Source organism: Heterodontus francisci, chromosome 1 (assembly GCF_036365525.1).
Source record: "Heterodontus francisci isolate sHetFra1 chromosome 1, sHetFra1.hap1, whole genome shotgun sequence".
Taxonomy (NCBI): domain Eukaryota; kingdom Metazoa; phylum Chordata; class Chondrichthyes; order Heterodontiformes; family Heterodontidae; genus Heterodontus; species Heterodontus francisci.
In genome coordinates, this window is record NC_090371.1 from 44,022,909 (window position 1) to 44,042,602 (window position 19,694).

Here is a 19,694-nt window from a genome sequence, read left to right on the forward strand (position 1 = left end):
TTGCAAAAGGAAGACGAAGAAGTAATAGGTTCGAAACAGTAAAGGGTAAATTTAGAATCACACAGAAAGGTTTTTATTCATATACACACAGTGACCAATAGACCTGAATGGACCTCCAGGTGAAGAAGTGGAGGTGAAAATCCTGGATTAATTCAATGCTGCAGTGGATGGACGTAAGGTGTCATCATTGATGGAAAAACTTTGAATGGCCTTCCCCGTCTGTGATTATTTTATGCCCCGACTCTTCAAAAATTCAATGTATTGAGGAGATTCTTTTCCTAATGGAATGAAAATGTCCCCATAACTGAGTCTTAAAAGTGGTGAAAACAGAAAGGGACAGTTAGGGCCCGGAGGTAGTTAACCAATTTACCCATGAAATTGTTCTTGTTGATGAACCTAGGTTGCAGTACTGAGGGAGTGCTGTCTTTTGGATGAGAAATTAAATTGAGGCCCCATCTACCCTATCAGTTGGATGTAAATGATCCCATGGCGATATTTTGAAGTAGAGCAGGGAACTTCTCCTGGTAACCTGACCAATATTTATCCTTCAACCAGTATCACTAAAGCAGATTATTGGATCATTATCACATTACTATTTGCGGGAGCTTGCAATGTGTAAATTGACTGCTGTCTTTCCTCCATTACTACAGTGACTACACTTCAAAAGAACTTATTTGGGGTAAAATGCTTTGTTCCATCCTGAAGACATGAAAGGTGCTGTAAAGATGCATGCCTATCTTTTAGAGGGAGAATGGCTCCTGTCATTCTCTTTTATAACATTTCAGTGGACGCTGCACTTCCCTCTGCTGTGTAATTTGGAGACCCTATTCCTATTGAGTGTAAATGTCAGGGAGCTATGTGCTTGCATTTATTTTGAAGGATTGCCTTAATCCAACAACTGAATCATGGCCTGTAATGTCACCGACTTGCTGAACATTGGGCCAATGACAGAAGAGGTGCAGCACCAAAGGGCGAACTGAGCACCTGCCAACGTTCTGTGGTATACAAGCACCTTGAATCGTATGGCTTTGAGTTTGAGTCGAGTTGAGGTGGAAAAGTGGATGTGAAAATCCCGGATTAATTTAACAACCAATTGAATGCTGCAGTGGATGGATGTAAGGTGTCATCATGGATGGAGGAACTTTGAATAGCTTCCTCATCCTTAATTACCTTGGGCTCATAGTGCTTCAAAAATTCAATGCATTGAGGAGATTGTGCCAGAATTGTTGGCAGGCTGCTGTTTTGCTCCATACTCAATCTCTTACATAGAAACATAGAAAATAGGAACAGGAGTAGGCCATTCGGCCCATTGAGCCTGCTCCGCCATTCACCATGATCACGGCTGATCATCCAACTCAGTAACCTCTTCCTGCTTTCCCCCCATATCCTTTGATCCCTTTCGCCCCAAGAGCTATATCTAACTCCTTCTTGAAAACATACATTATTTTGGCCTCAACTGCTTTCTGTGGTAGCGAATTCCACAGGCTCACCACTCTCTCGGTGAAGAAATTTCTCCTCATCTCGGTAGAGAAAGGTTTACCCCATTTACCGATTCCTGCGATACCCCACTAGTCACTGCCTGCCATTCAGAAAAAGAACCTGTTTCCTGTCTGCCAACCAATTTTCTATCCATAGCAATACACTACCCCCAGTCCCATGCGCTTTAATTTTACACGCTAACCTCTTATGTGGGACTTTGTCGAAAGCCTTCTGAAAGTCCAAATAAACCACATCCACTGGCTCCCCCTCATCAACTCTACTAGTTACATCCTCGAAGAATTCTAGTAGATTTGTCAAGCATGATTTCCCTTTCGTAATCCATGCTGACTCTGTCCAATTCTACCACTGTTCTCCAAGTGCTCTGCTATAAAATCTTTGACAATGGACTCTAAAATTTTCCCCACTCCCGACGTCAGGCTCTTATTGGTAACAGATTAAAATGGTCCAAATTTTACCATAATCCCTCACTTTTTCTAATGGAATGATAATGTCCCTTTAATTGAGTCTTCAAACAGTGAAGATCTGAGAGAATTCTGTTTCCTGCAGAGGGCGACGATTTGCTTATACTGAGCAAGTGATGTAATGCCCAATTTATTGCCAAGTATATTGAGGAGCCCTGTGTTTCCACTTGTCTCGGTTGTTGATGACTGATTGTAAAGTAATTAACTATAGTATATGGATATTGAAACCAGCTGGGCTGGTGGCGTTTTATATATTCAGATTAATCCTTTGTTTGGAATCCTGCTGAAGTAAATTAGCCTTTGCTCGTAAAACTGAACTCTGGATCACATGTGAATTGCCTGCTTCAGAGACCTGCCACCCCCGCCCCCACCTTTCCGAACATGCCTCCCCTCCTTCCCAGACTTGCGCCTCCCCTCCTTCCCAAACTTGCTCCTCCCCTCCTTCCCAGACTTGCTCCTCCCCTCCTTCCCAGACTTGCCCTTCTGCCCAGAACTACCCCTCTTCCTTCACAGACCTGCCTTCCCACATCTCCAGACCCATAGCCCCTTTGCTAGAAGTGGATCCAATGTCATTTGTTTCCATAATCACCAGATTTAAAGCAACAATGTGCTTGAAACAAGGGACAAAATATTAACCGGGCGGGACTATGATCTGCTGCACTTGAACTTGCTAAGTGATTCAAGCAGCTGCTTTCAATTGAAACAATGTGCACAATGTTGGTAGGTATTTCTGGAGTTAATCAAGTGACTGATGAAAGAGACTCTGAAAGAATTTTCACCATGTTCTGCTCCATTAAAGTGTGCATCTGTCAGGCACGTACAGTTAAAGTTTGTTATTGCAAACCTGTGGAAGATTGGCGAATTTATTTGTCTTATCAGGAGTGACCATATCAAGATCTGTACTGACTAGTGGTGTCCCTGATAGTAACAAAGGAACAATACTAATTCAATAGCAGGATGTATCACTCATTACATGTCAGCCTTGATTCAGTGGTAGCACTCTCACCTCCACATCAGAAGGTTGTGAGTTCAGGCCCCACTGCAGGGACTTCAGCAGATAATCCAGGAAGACACTTCAGCGCATTACTGAGGGAGTGCTGCCCTGTTGGAGGTGCCATCTGTATTTCAAAAGTACTTCATTGTTTAAGAGCTTGGGGATATCCAGAGGTTGTGAAAGGCGCAATATACATTCAAGTTCTTTGTAGCTTCCTGAGTAAAGCACATTATTGTTTGCTGTTGAGTCATTAGGAGCCAAAGATCCTATGCTCGTTCCCAGTCTGTGCTGACATTGCTGAGTTTAAAACCACAGTCGGGTGCTTTCATTAGCTTCTGTGCTCCTTGGCTAGAGAGAGGAAATATCAGCCAGCTTCTTATTCCTGATGACTGCAAAGTGCTTCTGTGTTGCTGAGAAAGGATAGAATCAGTTTTAGCTGTGATAATCAGCCCATTCAAATTGCAGTCCCACCCTCAAATGTCTAGGTTTTTGCATGAAGACATGAGGACACTCCAATTCTGGCCTTTTGTGCATCCCCAATTTTCATTGCTCTACCATTGACGTCTGTGGCTTCAGCTGCCTCGGCCCTGAGCCTTGGATTTCCCTCCCTTAACCTCTCTGCTTCTCTTCCTTCCTCTCCTCCTTTAAGATGCTCCTTAAAACCTAGCCCTTTGCCCAAGCTGGTCATCTGACCAAATATCTCCTTATGTGGCTAGATATCAAATATTGTTTGAAAACACTCCCCTGATGCACCTTGGGAAGTTTTACTATATTAAAGACGTGATATAAACTAAAGCTGTTGTTATTGATATTGATATATAATCAAATAACGACAGCTACTATCCCGTTAAACACACACAAGGAGAGGAAAAGAAACTGGATTTTGGAAATAAAAAGATAGCAAATGCACAGCAGGGTCTGTCAGCACCTGAAAAGGCAAGAAACAGGTTAACATTTCAGGTCAAAACCTTTTCAGGACTGGCTGCTTGGTGTTGGACACCAAGGAAAGGAATCCAAAAGGAATCAGTAGATTAATGTAAAAGGCAAATACTGTGGATGCTGGGAATCTGAAATCAAAGAGAAAATGCTGGAAATGCTCAGCAGGTCAGACAGCATCTGTGGAGAGCGAGAGTGAGAAACAGAGTAACATTTCAGTTCTTTCATTGATCTGAAACGCTGGGCTGAATTTTCCTGGCCCCTTGCTGGCAGTTTCGAGGTGGGGGTGGGCAGCCAGAAAACTATTAGGGATCCACGTTGGGATGGCTCCCGCATGCATTCCTGCCATGCAACTTTCCCAGGAGCAGGCAGGAAGTGGCCAGCCAATTACACACTTAAGGCCCCAATTAGGGGCATTTGAGAGGGCTTACCGGAATTGTGCAGATAGCGCGTGCGCAGTCCATCAGCTCCATGGAGGCGGCTTCCCTCCTGCAGTCCGGGGGGCTATCGGAGCCAGAGGCCCCATGCCCCTAAGAGGGGGCTGCAGGCATGGAAGGCAGTCCCTGCGCCCCCAGCGCTGCATCTGGAGGGTTTTCCCCTCCGATTAAAAGGGCCTACTGCCTTCCCCGTTCTGAATTATTAGTTTACTTTTAACCCTTCGAGGGTACCTCCATGTTGATGCGCCCTTGAGGTTTCCTACCTGCCTCAGCCATGCCCACCTCTCCCGGTGGTGCTGCCGAGGCTCTCGAGCTGCCAGCCTTCTGATTGGGCCAGCAGCATCAGGAGTCCACCCACCATCCTTAATAGGGCAACAAGCGCAGAGGCGACCAATTAGGAGGCTGCCTCTGGGAATATCGCCAAGCCATTCTCCGTTTGGTCCCAACATCAGGGGCCCAAAGCCCACTGAAAAATCCTGCCCATTAACTCTTTTCCTGTCTACATATGCTGCCAGACCTGCTGAGTCTTTTTCAGCATTTTCTGTTTTTATTACATTAGATTAATGTGCCTGCTCCTTGCATTTTTTTTTCCAATTTCTTCCCTATCTTGAATGCCCTGACTCTTGCTGGAGCCTTGTAAGGAACAGCAAAGAGTCATTGAATAGCAATAAATAGTGATAAATAATAGTTTAGCTTTCCCTCGCTTGAGGCATTCATAGAATCATAGAAAGTTTAAGCCACAGAAAGAGGCCACTTGGTAAAGGCCGCTACCCAACCCGAACCCGACGAGACTCGACGACATGTGTCGGGTTCGGGTCGGGTCGGACTTCCGGGTCCACCATTCGGGCTGGGGTTGGGTCAGGTCGGGTTGGACACACTCTATCACAACCTCAGGTAAGTGGCTCCAATGTTAATGTAATTTTTTGACTAGAAAGGTGGGTTTGTTAGTTATTTTAAGCTTGTGCAGATCAGCAACATAGTGAAAAACAGAAGGTAGGTAAATTGATGGTCGGGTGGTCGGGCGCGGGAAAAAAATGGAAGGACTCGGGCTGGCTCAGGATCAGATGTGGTTCTGTCGGGCTCGGGTCGGGTTTCATTTGCAGACCCGAGCCGGCCGTTACCACTTGGCCCATCGTGTCTGTGCTAGCCGACAAACGATCCACCAATTCTATTGTGACCAATTCTAGCAGTCAACTGCTGCCCTGCCTCAGATCAGCTAACTTAGACTTGGGATTAAACTTGCGATCATCTGCTGCAGTGAAGGTGCTCTTGCAACCAATGGAGAGACGTGTGATTCTCCTGCTGCCTTTTTTTTATTCTTTCGTGGGATGTGAGCATTGCGGGCAAGGCCAGCATTCATTGCCTATCCCTAATTTCCCTCGAGCCACTTTCTAACTGAGTGGTTTGCTAGGCCTTTTCAGGGGCAGTTAAGAGTCAACCACATTGCTGTGGGTCTGAAGTCACATGTAGGCCAGACTAGGTAGGAGAGCAGATTTCCTTCCCCAAAGGGCATTTTTATGACATTGGCAGCTTCATTGTCACCATTACTGAGACTAGCTTTTTATTATAGATTTATTAATTAATTGAATTTTAATTCTCTCAGTACCATGGTGGGATTTGAGCTTATGTCGCCAGAGCATTACTCTGGCCCCTGGATTACTAGCCCAGTGACATTACCACTACGTTACTGTGCCTGATAAATAGCCAACTTCCTTTGTTGGGACAGCAATGTGACTCATGAGCTAACTAAGGAAGAAAGAACTTGCATTTGTATAGTGCATTTCATAACCCTCAGGATTCCCAAAGCACTCTGGAGCCATTTATTTTACTTGTTCATAGAATGTGAGTGTAGCTGGCTAGGCTGGCATATATTGCCCATCCCTAATTGCCCTTGCACTGAGAGGCTTGCTAGGCTACTTCAGAGGGCATTTAAGAGTCAGCCACTCTTCTTGTGGGTCTGGAGTCACATGTTGGTAAGGACAGCAGATTTCCTTCCCTCAAGGACGTTAGTGAACCAGATGGGTTTTTACAACAATCAACAATGGTTTCATGGTCACCATTAGATAAGCTTTTAATTGCAGATTTTTATTAATTGAATTCAGATTTCACCATCTGCCATGGTGAATTTAAACCCATGTCCCCAGAACTTTAGCCTGGGCCCCTGGATTGATCGTCCAGTGACAGTACCACTACGCCAATGCCTCTCCTGATTAAAAACCTAGGACGTGCACACACTGTTGTTGTGTAGGAAACACAACACACAAATTTGTTGATGCTGGTTGAGGGATGAATATTGGCCAGACACCCTGCTCTTTTTCAAAATAGTGCGGTGGGATCTTTTACATCCATCTGAGAGGGCAGACGTGGCCTCGATTTGTAGTCTCATTCGAACGACGGCATAGCCGGCGCTAGAGCACTCCTTCAGTACTGCATGAGGGTCAGCCTAGATTATATGCTGCAGTCTTTTGAATGTGTCTTGAGGTCAGAAGCTGCTGACTCAGAGATGAGAGTCCTACCAACTGAGCTACGGCTAACAGTCAGATTGGTAATTGGTGCCAAATTAAGGACGGTTTTGGATTGGAACTGCCCAAGCTCATTTCATCCAGGAGCCTTACAGAGGAGACTCTCTTGCTGAGCTTGATTTGAACACAGGCCCCAAAAGGAAAAAGCCAGTGTCTAATCCACAGTGTGACACTCCATTCACTCATAGAGAGATTTTATTTGTTGTTTTCCCTCCTGAACGCTGGCCTGTATCTTCAGTAATTTTCTCCCACCATTGGAACTAATCACATTCATGTTGTGCAAACCCAACCAAGGTAAAACAAAAATAAATGATCACTTGTGAGCAAGGCCATTCATTCACAGTTTCCACAGAAAACGTAGACAGCATCATAGAATTCGATCTCCTGAAATACCTGTAAAACTGCCAGAATCCCATCCGATTGAAAAAGAATTCGGCTTATTCAGTCACCGAGCTAGTACAAACAGAACGCGATTGCCCAAAGACCAGTAAAAATGGTGGAATCATATATAATAAAAATGGAATTTGACTTGCTATATTCAGCTGCCGATATGTTCTGAGTTTCATTTGCTCAATATTTTTGATTTGTGCCAAATTCTGAGTGGTTGAATTAGACTGGGTTGGACTACTGGATGATGAGGCAGAGGCAGAGGAGGCCACCACAGCCAATTGTACAAGACCTCAGGCAACACTCGCCAAAGTATCCGTCCCTCATGTGTGGGCTTTTGCTATCAAACTGAAAGGAATTACAGCTGAACTTGATCCTACATTCATACCTATATTTTTGGGGCCCAACATTCATACCTATATTTCCAGTCGCATTTGCTTTTCCCCTGCCCCAAGTCTGAAGCTGAAAATAGTGCCATCCAGATCAGCGAACCAAGCATAGACCTGAGATTGAATCTGAGCATGTCAGATTCTGTAGAGGTTCAATTCTATAAAAACATGACCTTAATGACTTTCTTCACTGAAAACCCCAATTCATGCTGAATTGGTCTGGAAGCAGGACTTGGGAAACGTGCCAGAGACAGATTTAACTGATCTGTGAAACTGCACCTAAATGCAGGATCTGTTTAGGTGTGCAGCGCATGCACAAGGCTTCACTGTTTTGAGAGTACCAGACATTTCTCTTAAAGGGTAACGTCTAACTTCCGTGGTTCGTACGCTCATAAAAACTGCGGTAAAAATTATAAATAAAAATACTCTACATACTTCAGATACTGCACCCATTAACTCTTTTGAAGAAAGAACATAATTCACTGAAGCTCTTTGAGCTACGATCATGGGCTGAAGCTCCACTCCAGAGACTTGAGCATATAATCTAAGCTGTCACTCCAGAACAGCTTTGAGGGAGCTGAGATGTTAATCTGAGGCCTGCTCTGGTGAAGGTAAAAGATCCCCTTGGACCGTTTGAGGAAAGGTAGGGGCGTTCTCCCAGTTTTCTGGCCAACATTTCTCGCTGAATCAACAACACCAAAACAGAATCATTTATTCATTACCGTTTGTGGGACCTTGTTGTGCCCAAATTGGCAGACTCTTCAAAAAATAATTCATTTGACTGTGGGGTACTTTGGGAAATCGTGAGGATAAGAAAAGGGTTACATAAACACAAGTGCTTCCTTCCTTTCTGCACTTATGTGGGCATTAGAGAGAGCTAGTGCAATGTGGCCCCTCTAATGAAATTACAATTACCTCCCCACACCTCCCCCACCATCTTGCCACAGGCAGGGAATAAAAATTTCTGAAATAAAAATTAATAAGAATGCAATACGGCACGTAACTTATAACTTTCTCCCTTGTTGTCTGAATGAGTACATGGGGCTGGATTGTATGCACCCGCTGCCGGGAGGGGCGGCAGGCGATAAAATGGCGGGCGGTGTGCCGCCATGCTGCCACGATCTTCCTTGTTGCAGCCCACAATAATATGGCAGTCGGGCCTCCCCCCGTCCCCACCCCCAGTCACGTGGAGCGGGCGTGCTCTCCGACGCCAGCAATGCCGCAGCTGTCTGTGCGCAGGCGCCGCTGTTAAAGTCTTGCCGGGTAATTTAAATTTTTAAAGTTATACCCTCCCTCCCCCTTCTGTACTGATTAAAAATCTGCTGCCCTGTTCCCACCCCCAGTAACAATAAAATTCATTATTTACCCTCTTTCCCCCACCCCCTCGAAACACTTACCTTCCACACTTCCCACCCCCCACCACAAACGGAACAAAGTGCACAGGTCACCATTCCCTACACTAATGATGTAAATTTGACCCAGTTTCCCCCCCCCCCCCCCCCGGACTAAAAATCTTAAGTTCCCCCCTTCCCCAGCACTGCGGCGCCTGCTTTCCCCAGACGGGAAGGTGAAGGCATGTGAATGCCGGCTGCCACTCAGAAGATCAGGGCCCAATGGTAAGAGTGGAGTCAATTTTATTTAAATGGATGCATTCTGCTAATTTGAATATTTTAATCCGGGTCCCATTGCTCAGCGGTGGGGGGGGGTGGGGAGGCGCCGCCAAGGAGCCTTGCTGCCGCTGGGAAGATCAGGCCCCGCCCTCCCGGCGTCTGGCTCTGTGGCGGACCACGACTGGAATGATCTTCTGGCACCCCCGCCACGGTGCCAGATGTCGAGAGCTTTGTAAAGTCCCAGCCATGGTGTGGTACTGAGCGATACAAACCAGCAACATCATAGGTTTGATTCCTGGGGCAGGATTTTCAGACCCCCGCCAAGGTCAGGAATGGAGGCAGATGAGGCCTGAAAACACCGGCAACGGCCAGCGTTACTGTTTCCCAACCCTGTTCCTAGTGTTGGCCATTTTGGCATTTTCCATTTGTCCTCCAGTTTCCCAACGTAATGTGGGCAGTTCAACTGCCTGAAGGTGGGCATCCTGCCAATGCTCCAGGCAGTGCCCTCCCTGCCTGCATGGGTTGGGGATGCAGCCAAAGGCTGGCCTCTAGAGGGATTTCCCCCATAGTGGTGGCCTGGCTGCTTTTTCTATTTTTTAATTAAATTTTTTTAAAAGTGTCTGAGAGTGCACCTCCATGTTGAAACCTCTCAGTTATTTACCATTCATTGCAGCTGGGTGCACCTCTGAAGCTGGAAACTCTGATTGGCTCTCCAGTTTCGAGAGCCCACCCACCACGCTGTGTCCATGCCAATTAAGGGGTGCCCCGCTCAAGATTGCAACAAGTGTTTACCCCTGGGGGCTGGTTCGGGACCTGGAAACAGTCCCGGCTTCTGTTTCATATCCCCAAAGCAAAAGTTCAGCCCATGCTCTCTGTTGAGTTAACTGACCTGAGACTGGGAGGGGGGGGTGGGGGGTAGAAAATGAGCCACTTGTCGATTTCCACCGCTGCTAGAAAGTACTTGTGTATGTCTATTAAGGACAGGTTTGGGCATGACTGTGATACCCTCCATAGAAAATAGCCCAAATAGAATTCACTGCCTAAGCTTGCACATAAGGGCAAGGTAATAGAAGGAGCTGCTGGTGCCCAGGGATCTACTCCAACATGACTCAAAGCCGTTAGAAGAGATCCAGTGAAAGGACAAACTTGGCTCTGAGACAGAATGTTGCAACTGATGGTTTTCGATAATTGGACATTAAACTTTTATGCTGTCGGGATATTTGTCACTTGTTGATCTCCCTGCCTATGCTGCTTTGATCTTAATGAATAATTCTGTTTAGTTCTAGTTACCTCAGTACTGGTTGAATCCTTTACAGTGAGAGCTGCAGTGTGTGTTGACTACAGGTGCAGTATTAAACTGATGAGATTTATTTTGTCTTCCAGATTCTTTGTCTTCGGGTGATGATGAAGATGATGACGATGGCTCTGAGGATGCAGGTACTATACCAACAGAGTTCCTTTATTTTTCCATCTGCCAATGTTAGGAATCACACATCCCTATTTGAAGAAAAGCAGAGAACCCTTTGGCCAGCATTCGCCTCTCGATAAATATGGTGAAAACTGGTCATTCACCTTACTGTTTCTGGAATATTGGTGATGTGCCACGTTTGCCGATATAACTAATGTCGCTGCACTTAAAAAGCAGGTCACTCTCCGAAACACTTTGAGACATGTTGTCAGTGTGATGAGGCAGTGAGGCAATTTTCCAACTTTCTGCTAACTGTCAAAAAACCATGCTTACCCACATTCCCAATATATGCCCCATTTAAGACAGAGATGAGGAGAAAATGTTTTCTCTCAGAGGTTTGTTAGTATGTGGAATTCTCTTTCCCAGAGAGCGGTGGAGGCTGGGTCATTGAATATTTTTAAGGCTGAGTTAGATAGATTCTTGATTGACAAGGGAGTCAAAGGTGATAGCAGGTAGACAGGAATGTGGAGTTGCGGCCCCATGCAGATCAGCCATTATCTTATCAAGTGGCAGAGCAGGCTCGAGGGACGGAATTGCCTACTCCTGCTCCGAATTGGCATGTTCATATGTATGTTCATTCCTGATCACTACACAGTGACATTTTCTAGAGAGTGAGTGATTGTGTAAATATGTGAAGAGGAGAGAGTTGGCAGAACAAGGGATCAGACTCAACTGTGAAACCTTCCATGGTTGAATAGAAGAATGACAATTTGGGGAAGTAATGGGAGGCTGTAGGAACAGTATCCCATTAAGCATCGTGCGCTCAGTACAAGAGGAGAAACTCAACTGTGGTGCAAATCTGTTTCCTTTGATGTATATACGATGCTAAATACCTGTTTATATTTAGTGATTTAGCGTATCTTTTGAAAGTATCTTAAAACACTTCAGGTAATTCAGAATTATGTAGGCATGTTTAGCAGCCAATATATGCTGGCGGACAGCCATAAAGACAGGGCTAAAGTGTGGCGAGTCGAAGAGACTTAGTAGTTGGCAGGAAAAAAGACAGAGGCGCAAGGGGAGAGCCAACTGTGCAACAGCCCCGACAAACAAATTTTTCTGCAGCACCTGTGGAAGAGCCTGTCACTCTAGAATTGGCCTTTATAGCCACTCCAGGCGCTGCTTCACAAACCACTGACCACCTCCAGGCGCGTATCCATTGTCTCTCGAGATAAGGAGCCCAAAGAGATATGCACATAATGAGGTTTGACGAGCAACAGTGAGCTGTTAAGCCACTTAATGTGTTTTTGGTAGTGATAGTTGAGATTGCAGTATTGGCAGGGAACATGTGCTACTACAAATAACGCCATGAGAACTTAAAGATCTACCTGAACCACTGGAACAAGCAGAGGGGATTTGGCTCAATAGTTCCTTTTCACAATGCGGCACTCCCTCAGTACAGAAATGGAGCAACAGTGCAAATTATGAGGTCAGAGATGGGGCTTTAAACCACAACCTGAGGCAGTAGTGTGTCAATACCAATCCACACCTCAGAACTAAGCTATTCCATGTAATTCCAGTATAAAGGCTTATGTTGTGGCAGAGACAGAGGTTTTTTTTTAGAGATACAGCACTGAAACAGGCCCTTCGGCCCACCGAGTCTGTGCCGACCATCAACCACCCATTTATACTAATCCTACACTAATTCCATATTCCTACCACATCCCCACCTGTCCCTATATATTTCCCTACCTCCTACCTATACTAGGGGCAATTTATAATGGCCAATTTACCTATCAACCTGCAAGTCTTTGGCATGTGGGAGGAAACCGGAGCACCCGGAGGAAACCCATGCAGACACAGGGAGAACTTGCAAACTCCACACAGGCAGTACCCAGAATTGAACCCGGGTCACTGGAGCTGTGAGGCTGCGGTGCTAACCACTGCGCCACTGTGCCATTTTGAACAGAACAGGAAAGGTTCTCTTTCAGAATTGCTTGTGCAAACTCAGGTGAATTCCACTCAACACAGCTCAACCTCTCTGCAGGAAATCTGCATGCATGAGCTTCTGTTTGGATTGGTGGACACAAATAACAACCTTCCCAATGCCAGCCAGTGGCCTACTCCTGAGTGTTTATCAGTTTAACAGTGCCTAGTTGTTAATGGAAATGACCTTCACTCTTTACAATTACAACTCTTGACAGTTGCAGTTTACAATCTAAATCAGAGGTCCACGCCCCATCTCTCAGTTAAAAAAGAAAATTAACCAATCAAAGCACCATTTGGGGAAAACATGTGTTGCAGACAATGGATAATAATTTTGGCTCAGATTTCAGTGTTATTTAAAGGCGCTGTTATATCACTGCTCGAAGTTCAGGCCAAAGATGCTCGGGGGAGACCTTTTTTTAAATTCATTCATGGGATATTGGCATCACTGGCCAGGCCAGCATTTATTGCCCATCCCCAGTTTCCCTTGAGAAGGTGGTGGTGAGCTGCCTTCTTGAACCGCTGCAGACATTTGGGGTAGGTACACCCACAGTGCTGTTAGGAAGGGAGTTCCAGGATTTTGACCCAGCGACAATGAAGGAATGGCGATATAGTTCCAAGTCAGGATGGTGTGTGACTTGGAGGGGAACTTACAGGTGGTGGTGTTCCCATGTATTTGCTGCCCTTGTCCTTCTAGTTGGTTGAGGTCGCAGGTTTGGAAGGTGCTGTCTAAGGAGCCTTGGTGCGCTGCTGCAGTGCATTTTGTAGATGGTACACACTGCTGCCACTGTGCGTCGGTGGTGGAGGGAGTGAATGTTTGTAGATGGGGTGCCAATCAAGCGGGCTGCTTTGTCCTTGATGGTGTCAAGCTTCTTGAGTGTTGTTAGAGCTGCACCCATCCAGGCAAGTGGAGAGTATTCCATCACACTCCTGACTTGTGCCGTGTAGATGGAGTCAGGAGGTGAGATACTCGCTGCAGGATTCCTAGCCTCTGACCTGCTCTTGTAGCCACGGTATTTATATGGTTACTGCAGTTCAGTTTCTGGTCAATGGTAGCCCCCAAGATGTTGATAGTGGGGGATTCAGAGATGGTAATGCCGTTGAATGTCATGGGGAGATGGTTAGATTCTCTCTTGTTGGAGATGGTCATTGCCTGGCACTTGTGTGGCATGAATGTTACTTGCCACTTATCAGCCCAAGCCTGGATATTGTCCAGGTCTTGCTGCATTTCTACACGGACTGCTTCAGTATCTGAGGAGTCACGAATGGTGCTGAACATTGTGCAATCATCAGCGAACATCCCCACTTCTGACCTTATGATTGAAGGAAGGTCATTGATGAAGCAGCTGAAGATGGTTGGGCCTAGGACACTACCCTGAGGAACTCCTGCAGTGATGTCCTGGAGCTCAGATGATTGACCTCCAACAAACACAACCATCTTCCTTTGCGCTAGGTATGACTCCAACCAGTGGAGGGTTTTCCCCCTGATTCCCATTGACCTCAGTTTTGCTGGGGCTCCTTGATGCTATACTCGGTCAAATGCTGCCTTGATGTCAAGGGCAGTCACTCTCACCTCACCTCTTGAGTTCAGCTCTTTTGTCCATGTTTGAACCAAGGCTGTAATGAGGTCAGGAGCTGAGTGGCCCTGGCGGAACCCAAACTGAGTGTCATTGAGCAGGTTGTTGCTAAGCAAGTGCCGCTTGATGGCACTGTTGATGACACCTTCCATCACTTTACTGATGATTGAGAGTAGGCTGATGGGGCAGTAATTGGCTGGGTTGTATTTGTCCTGCTTTTTGTGTACAGGACATACCTGGGCAATTTTCCACATTGCAGGGTAGATGCCAGTGTTGTAGCTGTACTGGAACAGCTTGGCTAGGGGCACAGCAAGTTCTGGAGCACAGGTCTTCAGTACTGTTGCCAGAATATTGTCAAGGCCCATAGCCTTTGCAGTATCCAGTGCCTTCAGTCGTTTCTTGATATCATGCGGAGTGAATCGAATTGGCTGAAGTCTGGCATCTGTGATGCTGGGCACTTCAGGAGGAGACCTGCTCTTTTTGCTGCCCCTGTGTGGCAATGTGCACTCTTGGAAGGACAATAGAAAGCAGATCTTATCTTCCACACCCCTACTCGCTGTTCTTATGAACCACATACAGCAGGATCCCTTAATCTCTGTTCTAATCAGTGGCAGTACTTTAAAAAAAAAATCATTCTCAGGGTGTAGGCGCCACTGGCAAGACCAGCATTTGTTGCCCATCTCTAGTTGCCCTTGAGAAGAGGTGGGGGTGCCTTCTTTTTGAACCACTACAGTCCATGTGGTGTAGACATCTGCAGTGCTGTTAGAGAGGGAGTTCCAAGATTTTGACCTAATGATAGTGAAGGAATGGCGATGTATTTCCAAGTTGTGATGGTGTGTATGACTTGGGGGGGATCTTGGACTACACAACGACGATGGAAAAGTTTCTTCATGCAAACAAAAGTAGAAACCAACCATCCGACATGAGAAAGAAAGAACTTTAATTTATATGGCGCCTTTTGTGACTTTAGGGTGCCCGACAGGGCTTCACAGCCAATTAAGTAATTTGAAGTTTAGACACCGTTGTAGTGCAGGAAAATACAGCAGCCAATTTGTGTACAGCAAGCTTCCACAAATAGCAATTTGATAACGTCCAGGCTCGCTATCTGGTCTGTGTTCATAGGACAGTAGTTGAGACACTACATTGATCTTAGACACTGTGAAAGGGGAAAATCAACCACAGTTCCTTCTGCCTGATTTAATATCCAACCTAGCCTTGCTTGGAGAGTGCAGGTACGGATATCAGGTCAGGTCAAGTCAGGACAAGGCTCTTGGCTTGTGTTAATGCACAAATAGCCCACTAATACTCCCAGTTGTGGCACTTGCATGAACAATGACCACTTGGGCAAGGCACTGGAGGGCGAGCTGCACCTTGTGAAGTGATGCACCCGTTATGGAGTCGCAGTGGTGCACCTTATGACCTGTGAGTTGCTTACTGGGAGCTATGAGAACATTGAGTCCCTGTTCAGGAGAAGCCAGAGCTGAGCTGGGATCGATGAATGTGGTAGTTCTTTCACCAGAGTAATAGGTCCATAACTTCGAAGAGTCTGTGGCATGAGTGAGTTATGTGTGTGTTTCACACCACAGACTCCACACAAATTAAGGATCTTTGCTACTTGTGAAAGAGCTTCTGTATTCAGTGGTTTTGCTGAGCGTTGTTGTCTTATTTATTTCCACACTGTATAATGTTGTGCATGAAATTTCACCCAGCGACTATTAAAATGTCCCTTTCTCTTCTGGTGCACTCAGCGGTGCCGCTTTGGCATAAGTGCAAGCACAGGGAGTTAGACTGTCATTGGGGCAGCGAATATTTCAGGATTTACTTTCAGGTTTGAAATAGTGGTATAGGATCAGACACATGTAAAGAGTCACAGAGTTTGGCTGAGTTTTACACTGGTGTCAGTATGTCTTTGTGCTGTTGCTTCCTGAGGCATGGGGCTCACATAACTAGTAGCGACGCTTGTGTAAAGCTGCCGGATTGGCTGAGGCCGAGGTCTACGAAAGCTGGATTACTTGTGAGATTTTTGATGTCGATCATAAAAGCTAACAATAATACGGATACAGGGCTGAGCAGAAGGGAATATGTCAGAAGTGCTGCAGTGGCCCCCAGATTGGCTCCATTACATGAGTACAACCATTTACACCTTTAAGGGCCCAGGTTCAATCCCTGCTCTTTGCTGGTTTATCAAATCCCCACTGGAAGTTTATGGTAAAGGCACTATTATTGGCCTCAGGACCACTCCTCAACAACTGTTCCCTGGGTGAGTGACGGGTACAATTCAGCCAAGACTCCTGCTTCTGATATGTACTCTTGCTGGGGAAGTGCGAACGTGCGTCCGGGTGAGGGCAGCATGTAGCACTAGGTGCACATGTGATGCCTGCCCATTGTCCAAATATCCAGCTAACTCCCTCTGTCTAGAATGGCCGCTTGGGAGGAGCACATGTTGGCTGAGGAACAGGACCTCAGAATAATTCAGTACCTTCAAGCAGGGAGGTGAGAAAGGCTGGGAAGAGGGATTGACAATCGGGTCTGATCAATTTAAAATGAACAGGGCAGGGCAGTGGAACTAATTGGTTATCTTTTTCAGAAAACTGACTCAGCTTCCTGCTGTGTGCTAAAATGCTGTGATTTCTTACTGACGTGCAAGCCTTAAAAGCAAGAGTCGGCATCCTGTCTATCTGTGGAACACATGCCAGCCTCAAAGCTCCCACCCAATAAACGTAAGGACTTCTAGCAGGGGTTGCCATATAGTGATCACGAGTGAGAAATCCGATTGTTTTCTCTCCTTCCTTAACCCCCAGAGCACTGCAGCCGATTGCCACTCCTCCACAGGAGATCAGATCAGCTAAATCAGCAAAGACTGGGGATTAAACATGAGCTTTCTGGTCTCAGCAGCTTTGCTACTCATTGGACTCACTGGGAGGATTCAAGGAAGCACTTCCAACCCATTAATAAAGCAGGTCCACAGAAGGCTCCTTGTCTTGAAGCTGTAGAAACTATTAGTGCCGCCAGCCAGTTGCTTACAGCAGGAAATCCTGCTTCACAAAGTCAGCGGGCACTTAGTTTTAAAGTTGCTGCTCATGGCTGGCATTTTCACTGCCTCATTTGGAACGAGTGCAAACAGCCCAAACACCAGGGGCACTCTTGCCGATTTGCGTCTCCGTGTGCATGGTGCCATCAGGTGTGGCACTGGCACCGAGCCATTGGCCAAAACTGCTGTTGTTGAAGGTATGCGCCATCTCTATCAGCAGCAGCACTGCCTTGTTTACAGTGCCAGTGTGCTGGTGATGGCAGGCCAACAGTGTCAGGACTACATTAGTGGATTGTAGAACAGGTAACTTTCACAGGAGTTAGCACTTTGCTGTTGTGCTGGCATTCATAGTAATGGCTCTAATGATTGATGGAGAGGAGGTGAGATCATAGGCCAGCAATTAAAAAGGAACATTGTTCCCGGTATTGAGGAAGGTTCCAGTATTGCAATTAAATTCTGGCAGAGTATGTGACAAGTATATTTATTTAAATAATTCAGGATAACACATACAGGGCCTGGTATCAGCCAGAGGCACAGCTGAACCAGGGATCCCAGGGCCGGACCATAACTTGGCCTTTTCGAAGTAGTCCAGGCAAACATCCGGCGCCTGTCATGCCTCCCCAAACAGATCACCTTTTTACAGCGTTGATTTTTGGGCCATCTTTCTGGCCCATTGTGGCTTTAAGTCTATGATGGCTGTTCATCCAGTTTTGTACTGGACAGTCCAGATTTCAGCATTTCAAGCCCCTTTCCTGTACTGGACACCCTCAGGTCTGGTATTTTGAAGTAAATCAATAAAGCTCATTCAGTGCGCAAAAATGCAATTGCAATGTTCGGTGCTCATTTTAATTAATTATATTGGAAGGCTGTAGGCCTTAAGCTCGTAGCATGCACGGGTGTTGGAAGACCAGGGAGCTCTGGGTCTGTGTCTGGTATTCATGGCCTCTGCTAGGGGCCACCCTACTTTAAGTATGTGTTGTTGGGAGAGGGGGATGGAGGACTGCAGGGGGCTGGTGAGGGGGTGGGGGTGATAGCAGCAGGCAGTAGCTGTCAGGAGTGCTGTGGTGGCACAAGGAGTGCTCCCACCTCCTGGTTCCACATCAAAACAAATGCAATAAAAAAAAATTACCCAGTTGGTGGCCAGCCGTTTACTCGGCCACATCCAAGCCAGCTAAATCTCAGCTGGCCTTTCTGCGCCCTTACACTGCAAGATTACACTTACTGCTGGAGGTAAGTAGGCTACAAGAGGTTGTTGGCAGGGAATCATTGACTCCCAGATCAGCTCATCCACATCAGAGCTATTTGAGATTAGTTCGGCTGTTTATCGAGCCAGCAATTGCATTAGATCCATCTGTCTTCTATTGTAACAAAGGCAGTAAGTAACCTGTCCAAATTCAATGGGATAGTGGCTTTGTTAAAGTAGTGGCAAAGGAGTTTAGTGCAAACGAGTTAATGTGCTCTTGCTCATATTGCACCATGTGATTTCAACCCATGGTGCCCCTTTCTAAATGGTACATGATGCGTACCTTGTAACGTTAATATAGACACCACAATCATTTTTTGAAGCAGAGGAAAACACATTGCAACGGGGATTAGGTTTGGACAGCTAGAGTGAAGAGCTGGCACAGACACGATGAGTGCTTCGGTGCACGGTTCTACTCGTTTCAGAACAAAGCATGGCCAAGTCTGTACAGGTTGCCAGAAAGGTAACACGATGCCTGTAATTGAGAGCAGTGTCGGTAGAAAATGTGCTGCTGTTGCATAGCATTTAATCCCAGACATAATTCTGCCTCGTGATCATCACTGGCTTTGTCACAGGATATCGGCATTTTAAAGAAGGCATTAGTATAAATTAGAGCCAATTTGTTGCGTTAGGAAACAAGATGACCACTAATCCAGTCCAAACAAATCCACTGCTCGCAACAAAACGTCCATTTCTAAGCCTGTTAGACTTGATTTGAATGCACATCAAAATTTCTCATTGTGTGTTCTAGAAGAAATTCCAATTGTAGAGTTAATTCTGGGTGAAACAAGGTGGTTTAAAGCTGTATATCATTGTTGAGAAATAACAAAGTATACAAAAAGGAGCAGGAGGCCTATTAGTAATTTTCATTCAAATACATGTTGCTGCTGCTGCAGTTTACAGTTTTGTCCTGCTCCCCATCTACAGATGCAGATCAAAAAATCAGCACCCAGTGCTTTTTGTGGGAGCTTGCTCTGCACAAATTGGCTGCTGGGTTTCCCCACATTACAACAATGGCTACGTTGCAAAAGTAGTAGCTTTGGGATGTCCTGAGATCATGAAAGGTGCTCTATAAATGCAAGTTCTGTCTCGCACCCAGCAGGGAGAGGAGGATCAGGAAGTGTAGGATGAGCAGCAAGGATACAGTTGAAGGGTAGGGTTCTTAGGAAACTGTTGAAATCGGGGTGAGGGGGGGGCAGTGGGGAAGGTGTGGACA

At 46.1% G+C, this 19,694-nt stretch overlaps 1 protein-coding gene across 9 annotated transcripts in view; it reads left to right on the forward strand.

Moving 5' to 3' along the window:
- Positions 1-19,694, forward strand: part of LOC137369084 (fibroblast growth factor receptor 3-like) — a 262,049-nt gene that overhangs the window by 87,241 nt on the left and 155,114 nt on the right. For all 9 annotated transcript variants that reach the window (XM_068029736.1, XM_068029727.1, XM_068029752.1 and 6 more), the window contains exon 4: positions 10,620-10,673. In XM_068029736.1, the coding sequence (XP_067885837.1) occupies positions 10,620-10,673 (54 nt within the window). The remainder of the gene's footprint in view (positions 1-10,619; positions 10,674-19,694) is intronic.